The 16,351-nt window shown below is 41.1% G+C and overlaps 1 protein-coding gene across 1 annotated transcript in view; it reads right to left on the reverse strand.

The window, feature by feature from the left end:
- The window catches only part of LOC123994215 (transmembrane protein FAM155B-like), a 57,161-nt gene that overhangs the window by 3,535 nt on the left and 37,275 nt on the right, over positions 1–16,351 (reverse strand). Inside the window, exon 2 of the mRNA XM_046296754.1 lies at positions 6,357–6,528. Coding sequence (XP_046152710.1) covers positions 6,357–6,528 — 172 coding nt within the window. The remainder of the gene's footprint in view (positions 1–6,356; positions 6,529–16,351) is intronic.

A 16,351-nucleotide genomic window follows, 5' to 3' on the forward strand; every position in this document is an offset into this window, starting at 1 on the left:
CAGGGAAGTCAGGAACCAATACACGCAGTCAGCCAGGAAAGCAAAGGCCAGCTTTTTCAAGCAGAAATGTACATCCTGTAGCTCTAACTCCAAAAAGTTCTGGGACACTGTAAAGGCCATGGAGAACAAGAGCACCTCCTCCCAGCTGCCCACTGCACTGAGGCTAGGTAACACAGTCACCACCGATAAATCCATGATAATCGAAAACTTCAACAAGCATTTCTCAATGCCTTTCTCCTGGCTACTCCAACCTCGGCCAACAGCCCCCCCCCGCAGCTACTCGCCCAAGCCTCCCCAGCTTCTCCTTTACCCAAATCCAGATAGCAGATGTTCTGAAAGAGCTGCAAAACCTGGACCCGTACAAATCAGCTGGTCTTGACAATCTGGAATCTCTATTTCTGAAACTATCCGCAGCCATTGTCGCAACCCCTATTACCAGCCTGTTCAACCTCTCTTTCATATCGTCTGAGATCCCCAAGGATTGGAAAGCTGCCGCAGTCATCCCCCTCTTCAAAGGGGGAGACACCCTGGACCCAAACTGTTACAGACCTATATCCATCCTGCCCTGCCTATCTAAGGTCTTCGAAAGCCTAGTGAACAAACAGATCACTGACCATCTCGAATCCCACCGTACCTTCTCCGCTGTGCAATCTGGTTTCCGAGCCGGTCACGGGTGCACCTCAGCCACGCTCAAGGTACTAAACGATATCATAACCTCCATCGATAAAAGACAGTACTGTGCAGCCGTTTTCAACGACCTGGCCAAGGCTTTGGACTCTGTCAATCACCATATTCTTATCGCAGACTCAGTAGCCTCGGTTTTTCTAATGACTGCCTTGCCTGGTTCACCAACTACTTTGCAGACAGAGTTCAGTGTGTCAAATCGGAGGGCATGTTGTCCGGTCCTCTGGCAGTCTCTATGGGGGTGCCACAGGGTTCAATTCTCGGGCCGACTCTTTTCTCTGTATATATCAATGATGTTGCTCTGGCTGCGGGCGATTCCCTGATCCACCTCTACGCAGACGACACCATTCTGTATACTTCTGGTCCTTCCTTGGACACTGTGCTATCTAACCTCCAAACAAGCTTCAATGCCATACAACACTCCTTCCGTGGCCTCCAACTGCTCTTAAACGCTAGTAAAACCAAATGCATGCTTTTCAACCGTTCGCTGCCTGCACCCTCATGCCTGACTAGCATCACCACCCTGGATGGTTCCGACCTAAAATATGTGGACATCTATAAGTACCTATGTGTCTGGCTTGACTGTAAACTCTCCTTCCAGACTCATATCAAACATCTCCAATCAAAAAATCAAATCTAGAGTCGGCTTTCTATTCCACAACAAAGGCTCCTTCACTCACGCCACCAAACTTACCCTAGTAAAACTGACTATCCTACCGATCCTCAACTTCGGCGATGTCATCTACAAAATAGCTTCCAATACTCTACTCAGCAAACTGGATGCAGTTTATCACAGTGCCATCCGTTTTGTTACTAAAGCACCTTATACCACCACCACTGTGACCTGTATGCTCTAGTCGGCTGGTCCTCGCTCCATATTCTTCGCCAGACCCACTGGCTCCAGGTCATCTACAAGTCCATGTTAGGTAAAGCTCCACCTTATCTCAGTTCACTGGTCATGATGGCAACACCCGCCCGTAGCACGCGCTCCAGCAGGTGTATCTCACTGATCATCCCTAAAGCCAACACCTCATTTGGCCGCCTTTCCTTCCAGTTCTCTGCTGCCTGTGCAAAAATCGCTGAAGTTGGAGACTTTTATCTCCCTCACCAACTTTAAACATCTGCTATCTGAGCAGCTAACCGATCGCTGTAGTTGTACATAGTCCATCGGTAAATAGCCCACCGATTTTTACTTACCTCATCCCCATACTGTTTTTATTTATTTACTTTTCTGCTCTTTTGCACACCAGTATCCCTACCTGCACATGACCATCTGATCATTTATCACTCCAGTGTTAATCTGCTCAATTGTAATTATTCGCCTACCTCCTCATGCCTTTTGCACACAATGTATAAAGACTCTTTTTTTCTTTATTCTACTGTGTTATTGACTTGTTTATTGTTTACTCCATGTGTAACTCTGTGTTGTTGTCTGTTCACACTGCTATGATTTATCTTGGCCAGGTCGCAGTTGTAAATGAGAACTTGTTCTCAACTAGCCTACCTGGTTAAATAAAGGTGAAATAAATAAAATAAAACAATTAAATTATAGGCCATTTCTAGATCTATACAGTGCCTTCTGAAAGTATTCATACTCCATGACTTATTCCACATTTTGTTGTTTTACAGCCTGAATTCAAAACCGATTAAATTTAACATTCTTTTTTTTTTTACCAATCTACAAACAATACAAAGTGAATATTTATTTTGGGAAATTGTTGCACATTTTTTGAAAATTACATACAGAAATATGACATTTACATAAGTATTCACACCCCTGAGTCAATATTTTGTAGAAGCAACAGTTACTGCAGTGAGTCTTTCTGGCTAAATGCTTTCCACACTTTGTGTGTGCAACATTTGTCCATTATTCAAGCTCTGTCAAATACGTTGTTGATCATTGCTAGAAAACCCTTTTTATGTCTTGCTATAAATTTTCATGTAGATTTAAGTAAAAACTGTAACATGGCCACTCAGGAACATTCACTGCCTTCTTTGTAAGCAACTTGTGTTTTACATTATTGTCCTGCTGAAAGGTAAATTCATATACCAGTGTCTGGTGGAAAGCAGACTGAACCAGGTTTTCCTCTGGGATTTTGCATGTGCTGAGCTCCATTCCATTTCTTTTCTATCCTGAAAAACTCCCCAGTTCTTAATGATTGCAAGCATACCCATAATATGATGCAGCCACCACTTTGCTGGAAAATATGAGGAGTGGTACTCAGCAATGTGTTTTATTGGATTTGCCCCAAACATAACACTTTTTATTCAGGACGAAAGGTTAATTTATTTTCCACATATTTTTCAGTTTTACTTTAGTGCCTTATTGCAAACAGAATGCATGTTTTGGAATATTTGTTATTCTGTACGGGTTTTCTTCTTTTCACTCTGTCAATTAGGTTAGTTTTGTGGAGTAACTACAATGTTGTTGATCCATCCTCAGTTTTCTACTATCACTGCCCTTAACTCATTGGTCTTATGGTAAAATCCCTGAGCGGTTTCCTTCCTCTCTGTCAAATGAGTTAGGAGGACATCTGTATCTTTGTAGGGACTGGGCGTATTAATACACCATCAAAAGTGTAATTACTAACTTCACTATGCTCAAAAAACATCTACCAATAGGTGCCCTTTTTTGCGAGCCATTGGAAAACCTCCCTGGTCTTTGTGGTTGAATCGATATTTGAAATTCACTGCCCGACTAAGGAACCTTACAGATAATTGTATTTGTGGGGTACAGAGAGGGGGGGTAGCCATACAAAAATAATGTTTAACACTATTACTGCACACAGAGTGAGTCCATGCAACTTATTATGTGACTTGTAAAGCAAATGTGTATTTTGGAACTTGCATAGGCTTGCCATAACAAAGGAGTTGAATACTTATCGACTCAAGACATTTCAGCTTTTTAATTAGTAAACATTTTGAAAAACATAATTCCACTTCGACATTATGGGTTATTGTGTGGCAGCCAGTGACACAAAATCTTGATTATTACATTTTAAAATTCTGGCTGTATCACAACAAAATGTAGAAAAATGTAAGGTCTGTGAATACTTTCTGAAGGCACTGTACTACGACAGTTTTCTAAAATATGGACTCGGTCTAGATTCTGTAATACAATTTTTCACATTAATTTATGAAACATTAAAAATATTAATATGAATATCTCAAAAAGATTTAGCTTATTTTTTGTTTGGAAAACAATATTTTTGAAGACATTACCCATACTTTAACCATATCGACGTGTACATACTACCTCAATCAGCCTGACTAACCAGTGTCTGTATATAGCCTCGCTACTGTTGTTTTTCACTGTCTTTTTACGGATGTTTGATTTCTTTACTTACCTATTGTTCACTTAATACCTTTTTTTGCACTATTGGTTAGAGCCTGCAAGTAAGCATTTCACTGTTGTATTCGGCGCACGTGACAAATATTTTGATTTGATCTTATACACTACCGTTCAAAAGTTTGGGGTAATTTAGAAATGTCCTTGTTTTTGAACAAAAAGCTAATTTTTTGTTCATTAAAATAACATCAAGTTGATCAGAAATACAGTGTAGACATTGTTAATGTTATAAATGACTATTGTAGCAGGAAACGGCTGATTTTTCATGGAATATCTACATTGGCATACGGAGGCCCATTATCAGCAACCATCACTACCTGGATTATGTTGGATAGGCTTCCATTAAAGAACACCCTCTGTGTACTGTTAGACAGGTAACTCTTTATTTACAATATAGCAGGGGGTGTAAAGCCATAACACATGTTTTTCCAGCAGCAGACTATGGATCGATAACGCAAAAGCTGCACTGAAGTCGAACAAACAGCCCCCACTATATTTTTATTATCAATTTCCCTCATCCAATCATCAGTCATTTGTGTAAGTGCTGTGCTTGCTGAATGTCCTTCCCTATAAGTGTGCTGAAAGTCTGTTGTCAATTTGTTTACAGTAAAATAGCATTGTACTTGGTCAAACACTATTTTTTTCCAAAGCTTTACTAAGGGTTGGTAACAGGCTAATTGGTCTGCTATTTGAGCCAGTAAAATGCGCTTTACTATTCTTAGGTAGCGGAATGACTTTTACTTCCCTCCAGAATTGAGGGCACACACTTTCTACTAGGCTTAAATTGAAGATATGGCAAATAGGAGTGGCAATATCGTCTGCTATTATCCATCATTTTCCATCCAAGATGTCAGACTCCGGTGGCTTGTCATTGTTGATAGACAGCAATAATGTTTTCCCCCCTTCCATACTCAACTTTACGGAATTTAAAAATTACAATTCCTGTCTTTCTTAATTTGGTCAGATATACTTGGATGTGTAGTGTCAGTGTTTGTTGCTGGCATGTCATACCTAAGTTTGCTAATCTTGCCAATGAAAAAATAATTAAAAGTAGTTGGCAATATCAGTCGGTTTTGCAATGAATAAGCCATCTGATTCAATGAATGATGGAGCTGAGTTTGCCTTATTTCTGCAAATTTCATTGAAGGTGCTCCAAAGCTTTTTATTATCATTCTTTGTCATTTATCTTTGTTTGATACTCTAGTTTCTTATTCTTTTTATTCAGTTTAGTCACATGATTTCTCAATTTGCAGCCAGATTTATTAGGCATTCCTTTTGCCTCATCCCTCTCAACCATACCATTTTTTTCAATTCCTCATCAATCCACAGGGATTGAACAGTTTTTACAGTCATTTTCTTAATGGGAGCATACTGGGATGAGCAATTTCATAAATGTGTCAAGTGCAACGTCTGTTTGCACCACAGACCAACAGATATTCTTTACATGAACAACATAGGAATCACTACAAAACGTATTGTATGACCTCTTATACACTATATTAGGCCCAGGCTTTGGAACTTTGGTTTTCCCAGATATGGCTATTATATTGTGGTCACTGCATCTGGACACCGCTTTCAAGCATGAGTAAAGATGTGATCCGTACATGTTAATGATTTCATTCCTGTGCTGTTTGTAACTACCCTGGTAGGTTGACTGATAACCTGAACCAGGTTGCAGGTACTAGTGAATATTTTTCTTGAGTAGTCCCAGAAAGTCCTCCGTAATTTGACTCCCCCCTCACACGAGAGAAAGGCCTATAGTAGGGTGTGCTTGGGAAAGATGGCGGAAGTGGATGAAGAGTTCGAATCAAGCAAAGTTGGTGTAGACGAATGTTCTGAATGGACAACAGTAGAATTGAAAACTGGAAAAAAATGTACATTTTCTAAAATTGTAGTGGAGGATATGTGTATGAATCGCTTCTTGTTGGGATGTGTTTGTTGAATAAGGATGCATATGTGGGAGACCTGTTTGAGGTGTCGAAAATGGTTAGTATGCGCTGGGAAAAGTGGACTCTATCAGAGTGACCAGGAGTGGTCTTATTTTGATTCATTGCATTTCTGAAGAACAGTGGAAGATTGCAGTGAGCCTCAAAAGGATCCGGAAAACAGATTTTCCATTGCTGAGGTAATGGCAGCTACTGTCAACTACAGGCACAGATAGAACAAGGAGCTAGTTATAAAACAATCTGAGATATCCAAAATATTTTCAGGCCTTCCTGGTGTGGAATCGACCCACAGTTTCTGTGCAAATACATGAGTTTGAGAGAAAAATGGTAACAACAATAACGACTAAATGTCACTCAAGGCACCAATCATACTGTACCTGTACAGATGAAACTGGATAGTCCTCCGTAGACCAAGTCGTCATTGTCTGGTAACACAAAGGGGCACATGGTCTGGACCTCCAGACAATATTGCTTGCAGGGAATCCTGTGTTGACACTGGCTCTGGGTGGCGTTGAAGTATTCTGAGCATAACCAGGCTTTGTAGACTGACTGCAAGAGAAGAGCACAGCGCCTGGCAGCTTTCACACACAGCAGGTTTTTGTCATTGCAGTGTAATTGAGGCTAATTGATGGACATTAAAACCATTTCTACAGTATTAGGGAAGCAGCTACTACAAACATCTATTTTCTGCTGAGGTGGCAATGGGTAGCTATAGTGAATCCTCTATAAGGGGACAGATGACACAAATTGGGCTTTCTACAGTGATAGAAAACTTTGGCAAAACAAAGCCAACCCAGTATATACTTTGTCAAGGCCATCTCCAGGCCATCAGACTGTTGAACAGCTATCCCTACAGTAGTTGGCTACCTGCCCAGGACTCTGCCCTGTACCTTGATACTAATGTCCCATGTATATAGAGTCATTGAATGCTGGTCACTTCATATTCTGTTTATATACTTTTGCTTAATCACCGTATGTGCGTATGTATATACTTTATTCTCGAGATAGCTCATCCTAATATATACTTTTGCTTAATCACCGTATGTGCGTATGTATATACTTTATTCTCGAGATAGCTCATCCTAATATACCTACAGTGGCTTGCGAAAGTATTCACCCCCCAGGGCATTTTTCCTATTTTGTTGCCCTAAAACCTGGAATTAACATGTATTTTTGGGGGGGGTTGTATCATTTGATTTACACAACATGCCTACCACTTCAAAGAAGCAAAATATTTTTTTATTGTGAAACAAACAAGAAATAAGACAAAAAAACGGAAAACTTGACCATGCATAACTATTGACCCCCTCAATGTCAACACTCTGTAGAGACACCTTTTGCAGCAATGACAGCTGCAAGTCTCTTGGGGTATGTCTCTATAAGCTTGACACATCTATCTACTGGGATGTTTGCCCATTCTTCAAGGCAAAACTGCTCCAGCTCCTTCAAGTTGGATGGGTTCCGATTGTGTACAGCAATCTTTAAGTCATAACACAGATTCTCAATTGGATTGTGGTCTGGGCTTTGACTAGGCCATTCCAAGACATTTAAATGTTTCCCCTTAAACCACTCGAGTGTTGCTTTAGCAGTATGCTTAGGGTCATTGTCCTGCTGGAAGGTGAACCTCCATCCCAGTCTCAAATCTCTGGAAGACTGAAACAGGTTTCCCTCAAGAATTTCCCTGTATTTAGCACCATCCATCATTCCTTCAATTCTGACCAGTTTCCCAGTCCCTGCCGATGAAAACATCCCCATAGCATGTTGCCACCACCATGCTTCACTGTGGGGACGTTGTTCTCGGGTTGATGAGAGGTGTTGGGTTTGCGGAAGACATAGTGTTTTCCTTGATGGCCAAAAATCTACATTTTAGTCTAATTGAATCAGAGTGCCTTCTTCCATATGTTTGAGGAGTCTCCCACATGCCTTTTGGCGAACACCAAACGTGTTAGCTTATTTTGTTTTTTAAGCAATGGCTTTTGTCTGGCCACTATTCTGTAAAGTCCAGCTCCGTGGAGTGTATAGCATAAAGTGGTCCTATGGACAGATAAGCCAATCTCCGCTGTGGAGCTTTGCAGCTCCTTCAGGGTTATATTTGGTCTCTTTGTTGCCTCTCTGATTAATACCCTCATTGCCTGGTCTGTGAGTTTTGGTGGCCGGCGCTCTCTTGGCAGGTTTGTTGTGGTGCCATATTCTTTCAATTTTTTTATAATGGATTTAATGGTGCTCCATGGGATGTTCAAAGTTTCTGATATTCTTTATAACCCAACCCAGATCTGTACTTTTCCACAACTTTGTCCCTGACCTGTTTGGAGAGCTCCTTGGTCTTCATGGTGCCGCTTGCTTGGCAATGCCCCTTGCTTTGTGGTGTTGCAGACTCTGGGGCCTTTCAGAACAGGTTATATATACTGAGATCATGTGACAGATCATGTGACACTTAGATTGCACACAGGTGGACTTTATTTAACTAATTGTGTGACTAAAGGTAATTGGTTGCACTAGATCTTATTTAGGGGCTTCATAGGAAAGGGGTGAATACATATGCATGCACCACTTTTCCGTTATTTTTTTCATTTCACTTCACCAATTTGGACTATTTTGTGTATGTCCTTCACATGAAATCCAAATAAAATCCATTTCAATTACAGGTTGTAATGCAACAAAATTGGAAAAATGCCAAGGGGGATGATTACTTTTGCAAGGCACTGTACTACTCTACATACCATTTTATTTCGTAATGATATATTGTCTATACACACCACATATTTATATTCTGGGTTCTTTCTGACACATGCTAACAAATACAATCTACTCTGGATAGTTACTTGGACTTGTTCAGTCATTTCTTTATTTATTGCTTTGATTATTGAGTATTTGTGAGACATTCTACTGCACTGTTGGAGCTAGTAACACAAGACATTCTACTGTACTGTTGGAGCTAGTAATACAACACATTCTACTGTACTGTTGGAGCTAGTAACACAAGACATTCTACTGTACTGTTGGAGCTAGTAATACAACACATTCTACTGTACTGTTGGAGCTAGTAACACAACACATTCTACTGTACTGCTGGAGCTAGAAACACAAGACATTCTACTGTACTGTTGGAGCTAGTAACACAAAACATTCTACTGCGCTGTTGGAGCTAGTAACACAAGACATTCTACTGCGCTGTTGGAGCTAGTAACACAAGACATTCTACTGTGCTGTTGGAGCTAGTAACACAAGACATTCTACTGTACTGTTGAGGCTAGTAACACAAGACATTCTACTGTACTGTTGGAGCTAGTAACACAAGACATTCTACTGTACTGTTGGAGCTAGTAACACAAGACATTCTACTGCGCTGTTGGAGCTAGTAACACAAGACATTCAACTGTACTGTTGGAGCAAGTAACAAAAGACATTCAACTGTACTGTTGGAGCTAGTAACACAAGACATTCAACTGTGCTGTTGGAGCTAGTAACAAAAGACATTCAACTGTACTGTTGGAGCTAGTAACAAAAGACATTCAACTGTACTGTTGGAGCTAGTAACACAAGACATTCAACTGTGCTGTTGGAGCTAGAAACAAAAGACATTCAACTGTACTGTTGGAGCTAGTAACACAAGACATTCTGGTCCTTCTGTAGCTCAGTTGGTAGACAAGACATTCAACTGTGCTGTTGGAGCTAGTAACAAAAGACATTCAACTGTACTGTTGAATGCTATGTAACACAAGACATGTGGTCCTTCTGGATAAAAGCGTCTGCTAAATGGCATATATTATATTATTATTATTACTGAACTGTTGGAGCTAGTAACACAAGACATTCAACTGTACTGTTGGAGCTAGTAACACAAGACATTCAACTGTACTGTTGGAGCTAGTAACATTACATTCTTACTGAACTGTTGGAGCTAGTAACACAAGACATTCAACTGTACTGTTGGAGCTAGTAACACAAGACATTCAACTGTACTGTTGGAGCTAGTAACACAAGACATTCTACTGCACTGTTGGATCTAGTAACACAAGACATTCTACTGTACTGTTGGAGCTAGTAACACAAGACATTCTAGTAACACAAGACATTCTACTGTACTGTTGGAGCTAGTAACACAAGACATTCTACTGTACTGTTGGAGCTAGTAACACAAGACATTCTACTGTACTGTTGGAGCTAGTAACACAAGACATTCTACTGCGCTGTTGGATCTAGTAACACAAGACATTCTACTGTACTGTTGGAGCTAGTAACACAAGACATTCTACTGTACTGTTGGAGCTAGTAACACAAGACATTCTACTGCGCTGTTGGAGCTAGTAACACAAGACATTCTACTGTACTGTTGGAGATAGTAACACAAGACATTCTACTGTACTGTTGGAGCTAGTAACACAAGACATTCTACTGCGCTGTTGGAGCTAGTAACACAAGACATTCAACTGTACTGTTGGAGCTAGTAACAAAAGACATTCTACTGCGCTGTTGGAGCTAGTAACACAAGACATTCTACTGTACTGTTGGAGCTAGTAACACAAGACATTCTAATGCGCTGTTGGAGCTAGTAACACAAGACATTCAACTGTGCTGTTGGAGCTAGTAAAAAAAGACATTCAACTGTACTAGTAACACAAGACATGCTGTTGGAGCTAGTAACACAAGACATTCTACTGTACTGTTGGAGCTAGTAACACAAGACATTCTACTGTTGGAGCTGTTGGAGCTAGTAACACAAGACATTCTACTGTACTGTTGGAGCTACTAACACAAGACATTCTACGTACTGTTGGAGCTAGTAACACAAGACATTCTACTGTACTGTTGGAGCTAGTAACACAAGACATTCTAATGTACTGTTGGAGCTAGTAACACAAGACATTCTACTGCACTGTTGGATCTAGTAACACAAGACATTCTACTGTACTGTTGGAGCTAGTAACACAAGACATTCTACTGCGCTGTTGGATCTAGTAACACAAGACATTCTACTGTACTGTTGGAGCTAGTAACACAAGACATTCTACTGTACTGTTGGAGCTAGTAACACAAGACATTCTACTGCGCTGTTGGAGCTAGTAACACAAGACATTCTACTGTACTGTTGGAGCTAGTAACACAATACATTCAACTGTACTGTTGGAGCTAGTAACACAAGACATTCTACTGCGCTGTTGGAGCTAGTAACACAATACATTCAACTGTACTGTTGGAGCTAGTAACAAAAGACATTCTACTGCGCTGTTGGAGCTAGTAACACAAGACATTCTACTGTACTGTTGGAGCTACTAACACAAGACATTCTACTGTACTGTTGGAGCTAGTAACACAAGACATTCTACTGCGCTGTTGGAGCTAGTAACACAAGACATTCTACTGAACTGTTGGAGCTAGTAACACAAGACATTCTACTGTACTGTTGGAGCTAGTAACACAAGACATTCTACTGCGCTGTTGGAGCTAGTAACACAAGACATTCTACTGTACTGTTGGAGCTACTAGCACAAGACATTCTACTGTACTGTTGGAGCTAGTAACAGAAGACATTCAACTGTGCTGTTGGAGCTAGTAACACAAGACACTCTAGTGCACTGTTGGAGCTAGTAACACAAGCATTTCACTGCAGCTGCTATAACACCTGCAAATTTGTACGCAACCAATAAACTTGATTTTATTCAGGGCTGTAGCCATGGAACCCTATAGTGAAATTTACTGAGTCAGCCACTGTGGTAATGCACACTGTAAATCACTGTAAGACAAGCGCTGTATGGGGCCAGTGAACTACATTGAGTACAGTACAATGTAGCTCAAGGAAAGCCAGGGTACATCTTCATCCTACTCAGGAAGCTCTCCACCAGGCCCTGTGTTTGATTAAGTAAGAGAGATAAATATAGATGATAATATGAGCAAGGCAGCAGCAGCAGCCCTCCACAGACAGAGGCACAGGAAACAGGGCAGCAGTGATGTAGACAGAGGACCCAGGCAGTTTCTTCACCTCGCTCTGCTGTGGAGCCAAGGGCTACCGCTGTCATACCAGCAGGATGAGCCAGAGCCTTTCACAGCCATTCTATTTATCATATGTTCAGCCTCCCATCACTACACCCAATACTACAACCTGTCTTTTCTTTATTCACAACAGGATAAGGGTAGGTACTGGTCGGTCCCTGGATGAGAGACTAGATGCTGCTGGAAGTGGTGTTGGACGGCTAGTAGGAAGCACTCTTTCCGCTGCTCTAAAACAAATATCCCAACGCCCCAGGGCAGTGATTGGAGATATTGCCCTGTGTAGCGTGCCGTCTTTTGGATGGGCCATTAAAACGGGTGTCCTGACTCTCTGTTTCTGTCCCTCGTACCATCATGGTCACCTAACCATCAACCGTTTCCAATTGGATCATTCATCCCCCTCCTCTCTCCTGTAACGATTCCCCAGGTCGTTGCTGTAAATGGGAAAGTGTTCTCAGTCAACTTATATGGTCAAATAAAATTATACAATTCTGAAGACGAGTCAGCCCCACCAAGAGTAAACATTGTGAAGGATGAGGATGTCTGCTGCGACACAAATCTAAGTACAGATACTCAATTATTTTATTGCACAATTACAACACAATACATCAAACACTACAGTATATTTGTCACGCCCTGGTCGAAGTATTTTGTGTTTATCTTTATGTATTGGGTCAGGCCAGGGTGTGGCATGGGGTTTTTGTATTGTGGTGTGTTTTGTCTTGGGGTTTTGGTGTGTGTATATATTGGGATTGTAGCTAGTGGGGTGATCTAGCAAAGTCTATGGCTGTCTTGAGTGGTTCTCAATCAGAGGCAGGTGTTTATCGTTGTCTCTGATTGGGAACCATATTTAGGCAGCCATATTCTTTGAGTTTGTCGTGGGTGATTGTCCTTAGTGTCCTTGTTCCTGGCGCTGTGTTAGTTGACTAGTATAGTCTGTTTCGGTGTTCGTTACGTTTCTTTGTATTATTTGTTTATTCGTGTTATGTTTTAGTTCATTAAACATGGATCGCAATCTACACGCTGCGTTTTGGTCCGACTCTCCTTCACCACACCTAGAAAACCGTTACAATATTACAACTTTGTCCAATGTTCTGTGTCCCCCTCTACATGCTTTCTTGGTTCATCTTTCAATTACAAACCCCACTCACTCCTGAGAGAGACAGGGACGAGAGAGGAATTCCCTGACTACATTTCCATACACATTAACCTGCAGTATGTTGCTGACAGATGGTACGCTGGAATTGTGTTTCCAGAATGACAAAGACCATCAAGGAACTCATCAACATCCACATGAACAAGGGGGCTCAGAGAACTGAACCCATCTGATTGAATAAGTTAACACCACAGAAGGTGACTCTGTAACATAAGATGTTATCAAACATCGTGTTTTACAAGACACTTGTGCAGAGTAAGAAAAAAAGAGAGGTAGAGGCTGTTTTGTATGTACAACCTATTGCAACACAATACTAATCCTGCAATACAAAATGAAATAGTTGTGAGAGATGAGGCGATTAGACCAGCATCCCGGAGTCGCCTCTCCACTGTTGACTTTGAGACAGGTGTTTTGCTGGTACTATTTCATTAAGCTGCTAATTGAGGACTTGTGAGGTGTTGGTTTCTCAAACTAGACACTAATGTACTTGTCCTCTTGCTCAGTTGTGTACCGGAGGGGTGCAACTCAACTTTAGGAAGGTGTTCTTAACGTTTTGTACACTCGGTGTATAATAAGCCTAGTGCATGGTAGCTGGCAGAGAAAGGAACCAGTGATGGTAGGGATACATTGATTTTAGGTTTCATCAATGAACCTCCAGCGAACACTGATTCATTCAATCTTAATCTGGGATTATATTCAAAGCTACTTCATCCTCCTCTTGCGATGCCATTGCATCAGTGTAGTGTCTGCAATCCGTACTAAGACTCACTTGTACACGGTTGAATTGGGGACAATTCAGTTTCACAGCACACAGCAATCAAAGATGGCGACTGGAGTGCATGTGCGCACATAACACTCGGGGCCAAATGCAAATTCTGCTCTCCCTTGCTCTATAGTAAATTATGAAGATCCCCAATTTAGCTACTGATTTTAAACACGTGTGAGTGTGGCTATGAAATACCAGTTATCGGTGTAAATTGACTGTAGTTATTTCCTTAATTTATCCAAAATTGGAGTGGAGGATACGTGTTTGAATGATAATGAATCACTTCTTGTTGGGATGCATTTGTTGAGTAAGGATGCATATGTGGGAGACCCGTTTGAGGTGTCAAATGGTGAAGTAAGGTCTAAGGCACTGCATCTCAGTGCAAGACACGTCACTACAGTCCCTGGTTTGAATCCATGCTGTATCACATCCGGCCGTGATTGGAAGTTCCATAGGGCGGCGCACAATTGGCCCAGTGTCATCCGGGTTTGGCCGGGGTAGGCCATCATTGTAAATAAGAATTTGTTCTTAACTGACTTGCCTTGTTAAATACATGTAAAGGTTAAATGTAAAAAAAAATACAAAATAATTTAAAGTATCCGCTGGGAAAAGTCTGTCAGAGTGACCAGGAGAGGTCTTCTTTAGATGAATTGTATTTCTGAGGAACAGAGCAAGATTGCAGTGAGCCTAAAAAGAATCCGGACAATAGAAGTTTTGTCTTAGTAGAGCACCCGTCAAAGGAGTCATCTCTGGGTGACATCAGATGTTCAGGTTGAATCCTTGAAGAGAATTCCTGGTGTGGTTGGTGCTGGCGTCTGTCCTGCTGGGTGAATGGAGAAAAAGAAGAAAGCCTGCCGGTCCTGTTGTTTTTTGATAAAGAGCAAATGCCTACGTATGTGAAGCTTGGTTATGTAAGATTTTGAGCTTTTGTCCCCAAACCATTGCAGTGTAAAAATGGTAAAGGATTTGTCCATGTTCCCAGTGTGTGCAGACGGACAGAGTATACGCAACAACGATGTGTAGAAGGACGACAGTGAGTGTTGCAATTGTGGTGGGGATCATGATCACGATTTCCTGGAGTTCCCTGTAAGGGTGAAGAAGATTGAGGTGGTAAAAGTTAGAGTGGTCAATCGAATCTCCTATGCGGCGGCTATTAAAATAATTGAGAAAACAAATGATGCTAGTGAAGATATGGTAGTCAATGCACCACAGCCTGTAGTAAATGTTTGCTGCCAGTCAAAAGATACCTTGGTGGATTTTGTGGCGTTCATTGCCACAGTTATAAACCGTACGGCACAAGTCTCAATGGCTAAGAAAGGCTAAGAAACTGGAGCTTAGTGTGACTGTGGGAGAAAAGTTTTGGGGATTTAAGGATTTTACATCTAAAGACCTGCAAAGGGTACTGGTGCTGGAAGACCCACCCTTACAGGTTTCCCTTGAGCCTGTGTAGGGATCAGATTACTTTTATTTTTTAACAGAAAAGTTCTTCAATTTTTTTATTTTTGTAGTTTGGTAGTTTTATGGTAGTTTGTTACAGTTTTTGACAATTTTGTTTCCATCCCGCACAGTAGGTGCGCATTAAATGCACAATAAATTGTGCAATTGCCCTGGGGCGGCAGGTTAGCCTAGTGGTTAGAGCATTGGACTAGTAACCTAAAGGTTGCAAGTTCAAATCCCCGAGCTGACAAGGTACAAAATCTGTCATTTTGCCCTTGAACAGGCAGTTCAATGACGGTTCCTAAGCCGTCATTGAAAATAAGAATTTGTTCTTAACTGACTTGCCTAGTAAAATAAAAAATAATAATAAAAAGTAACCCATGTTCACAGTTAGCCACTGTTATGTAAATACAAGCTGAAAAGTATCAGTGGCCTGGGCTTGGCCCTCGATACGAGACGCGCCAGCGCACGTGTGCTTGTATACCATCGGATGCATGAGACACCCACACTCCTTTTCCCCATTTTGTCCTGTCCCCAACTCAAAGATGATGGAAAAATGAAGATGTCCCAGGCCATTTACCATTGAACAAAAATTGTCACAGTACGCTATGAAAGTCCCGCCTACTTCCTGGTTCAAGTCCCATTCTGCTTTTAGGCTTCAAATTCATGAAAATGTGATTTAAGAAATATGTCAAATGTTATTTGTTGATTCATTTAGTTTCGATTGTGTTATTGTCTTTTTCGTAATCGAAAACCTACATAGAAGGCATTGGGTAACGATAATTAATCCACAAATACAAATATAATGTTAGATATATCTTAAATGACCCCATTTCCATTAATTTAATGATATAAGCTTGAAGCCCATTCAAAAACTGTAAAGGACTTGAACCAGGCGGGACATTCATAGGGTGTTCCGTTCTGCTCTCCTATAGACACCAATGCGATAGCAGCTACTGTAGGTCTGGTCTGCTTAGTTAATTGACTGTATATGAACCCGAAAAAATGAGGCAGTGGGATTTTCC

Source organism: Oncorhynchus gorbuscha, linkage group LG02, assembly GCF_021184085.1.
Source record: "Oncorhynchus gorbuscha isolate QuinsamMale2020 ecotype Even-year linkage group LG02, OgorEven_v1.0, whole genome shotgun sequence".
NCBI lineage: Eukaryota > Metazoa > Chordata > Actinopteri > Salmoniformes > Salmonidae > Oncorhynchus > Oncorhynchus gorbuscha.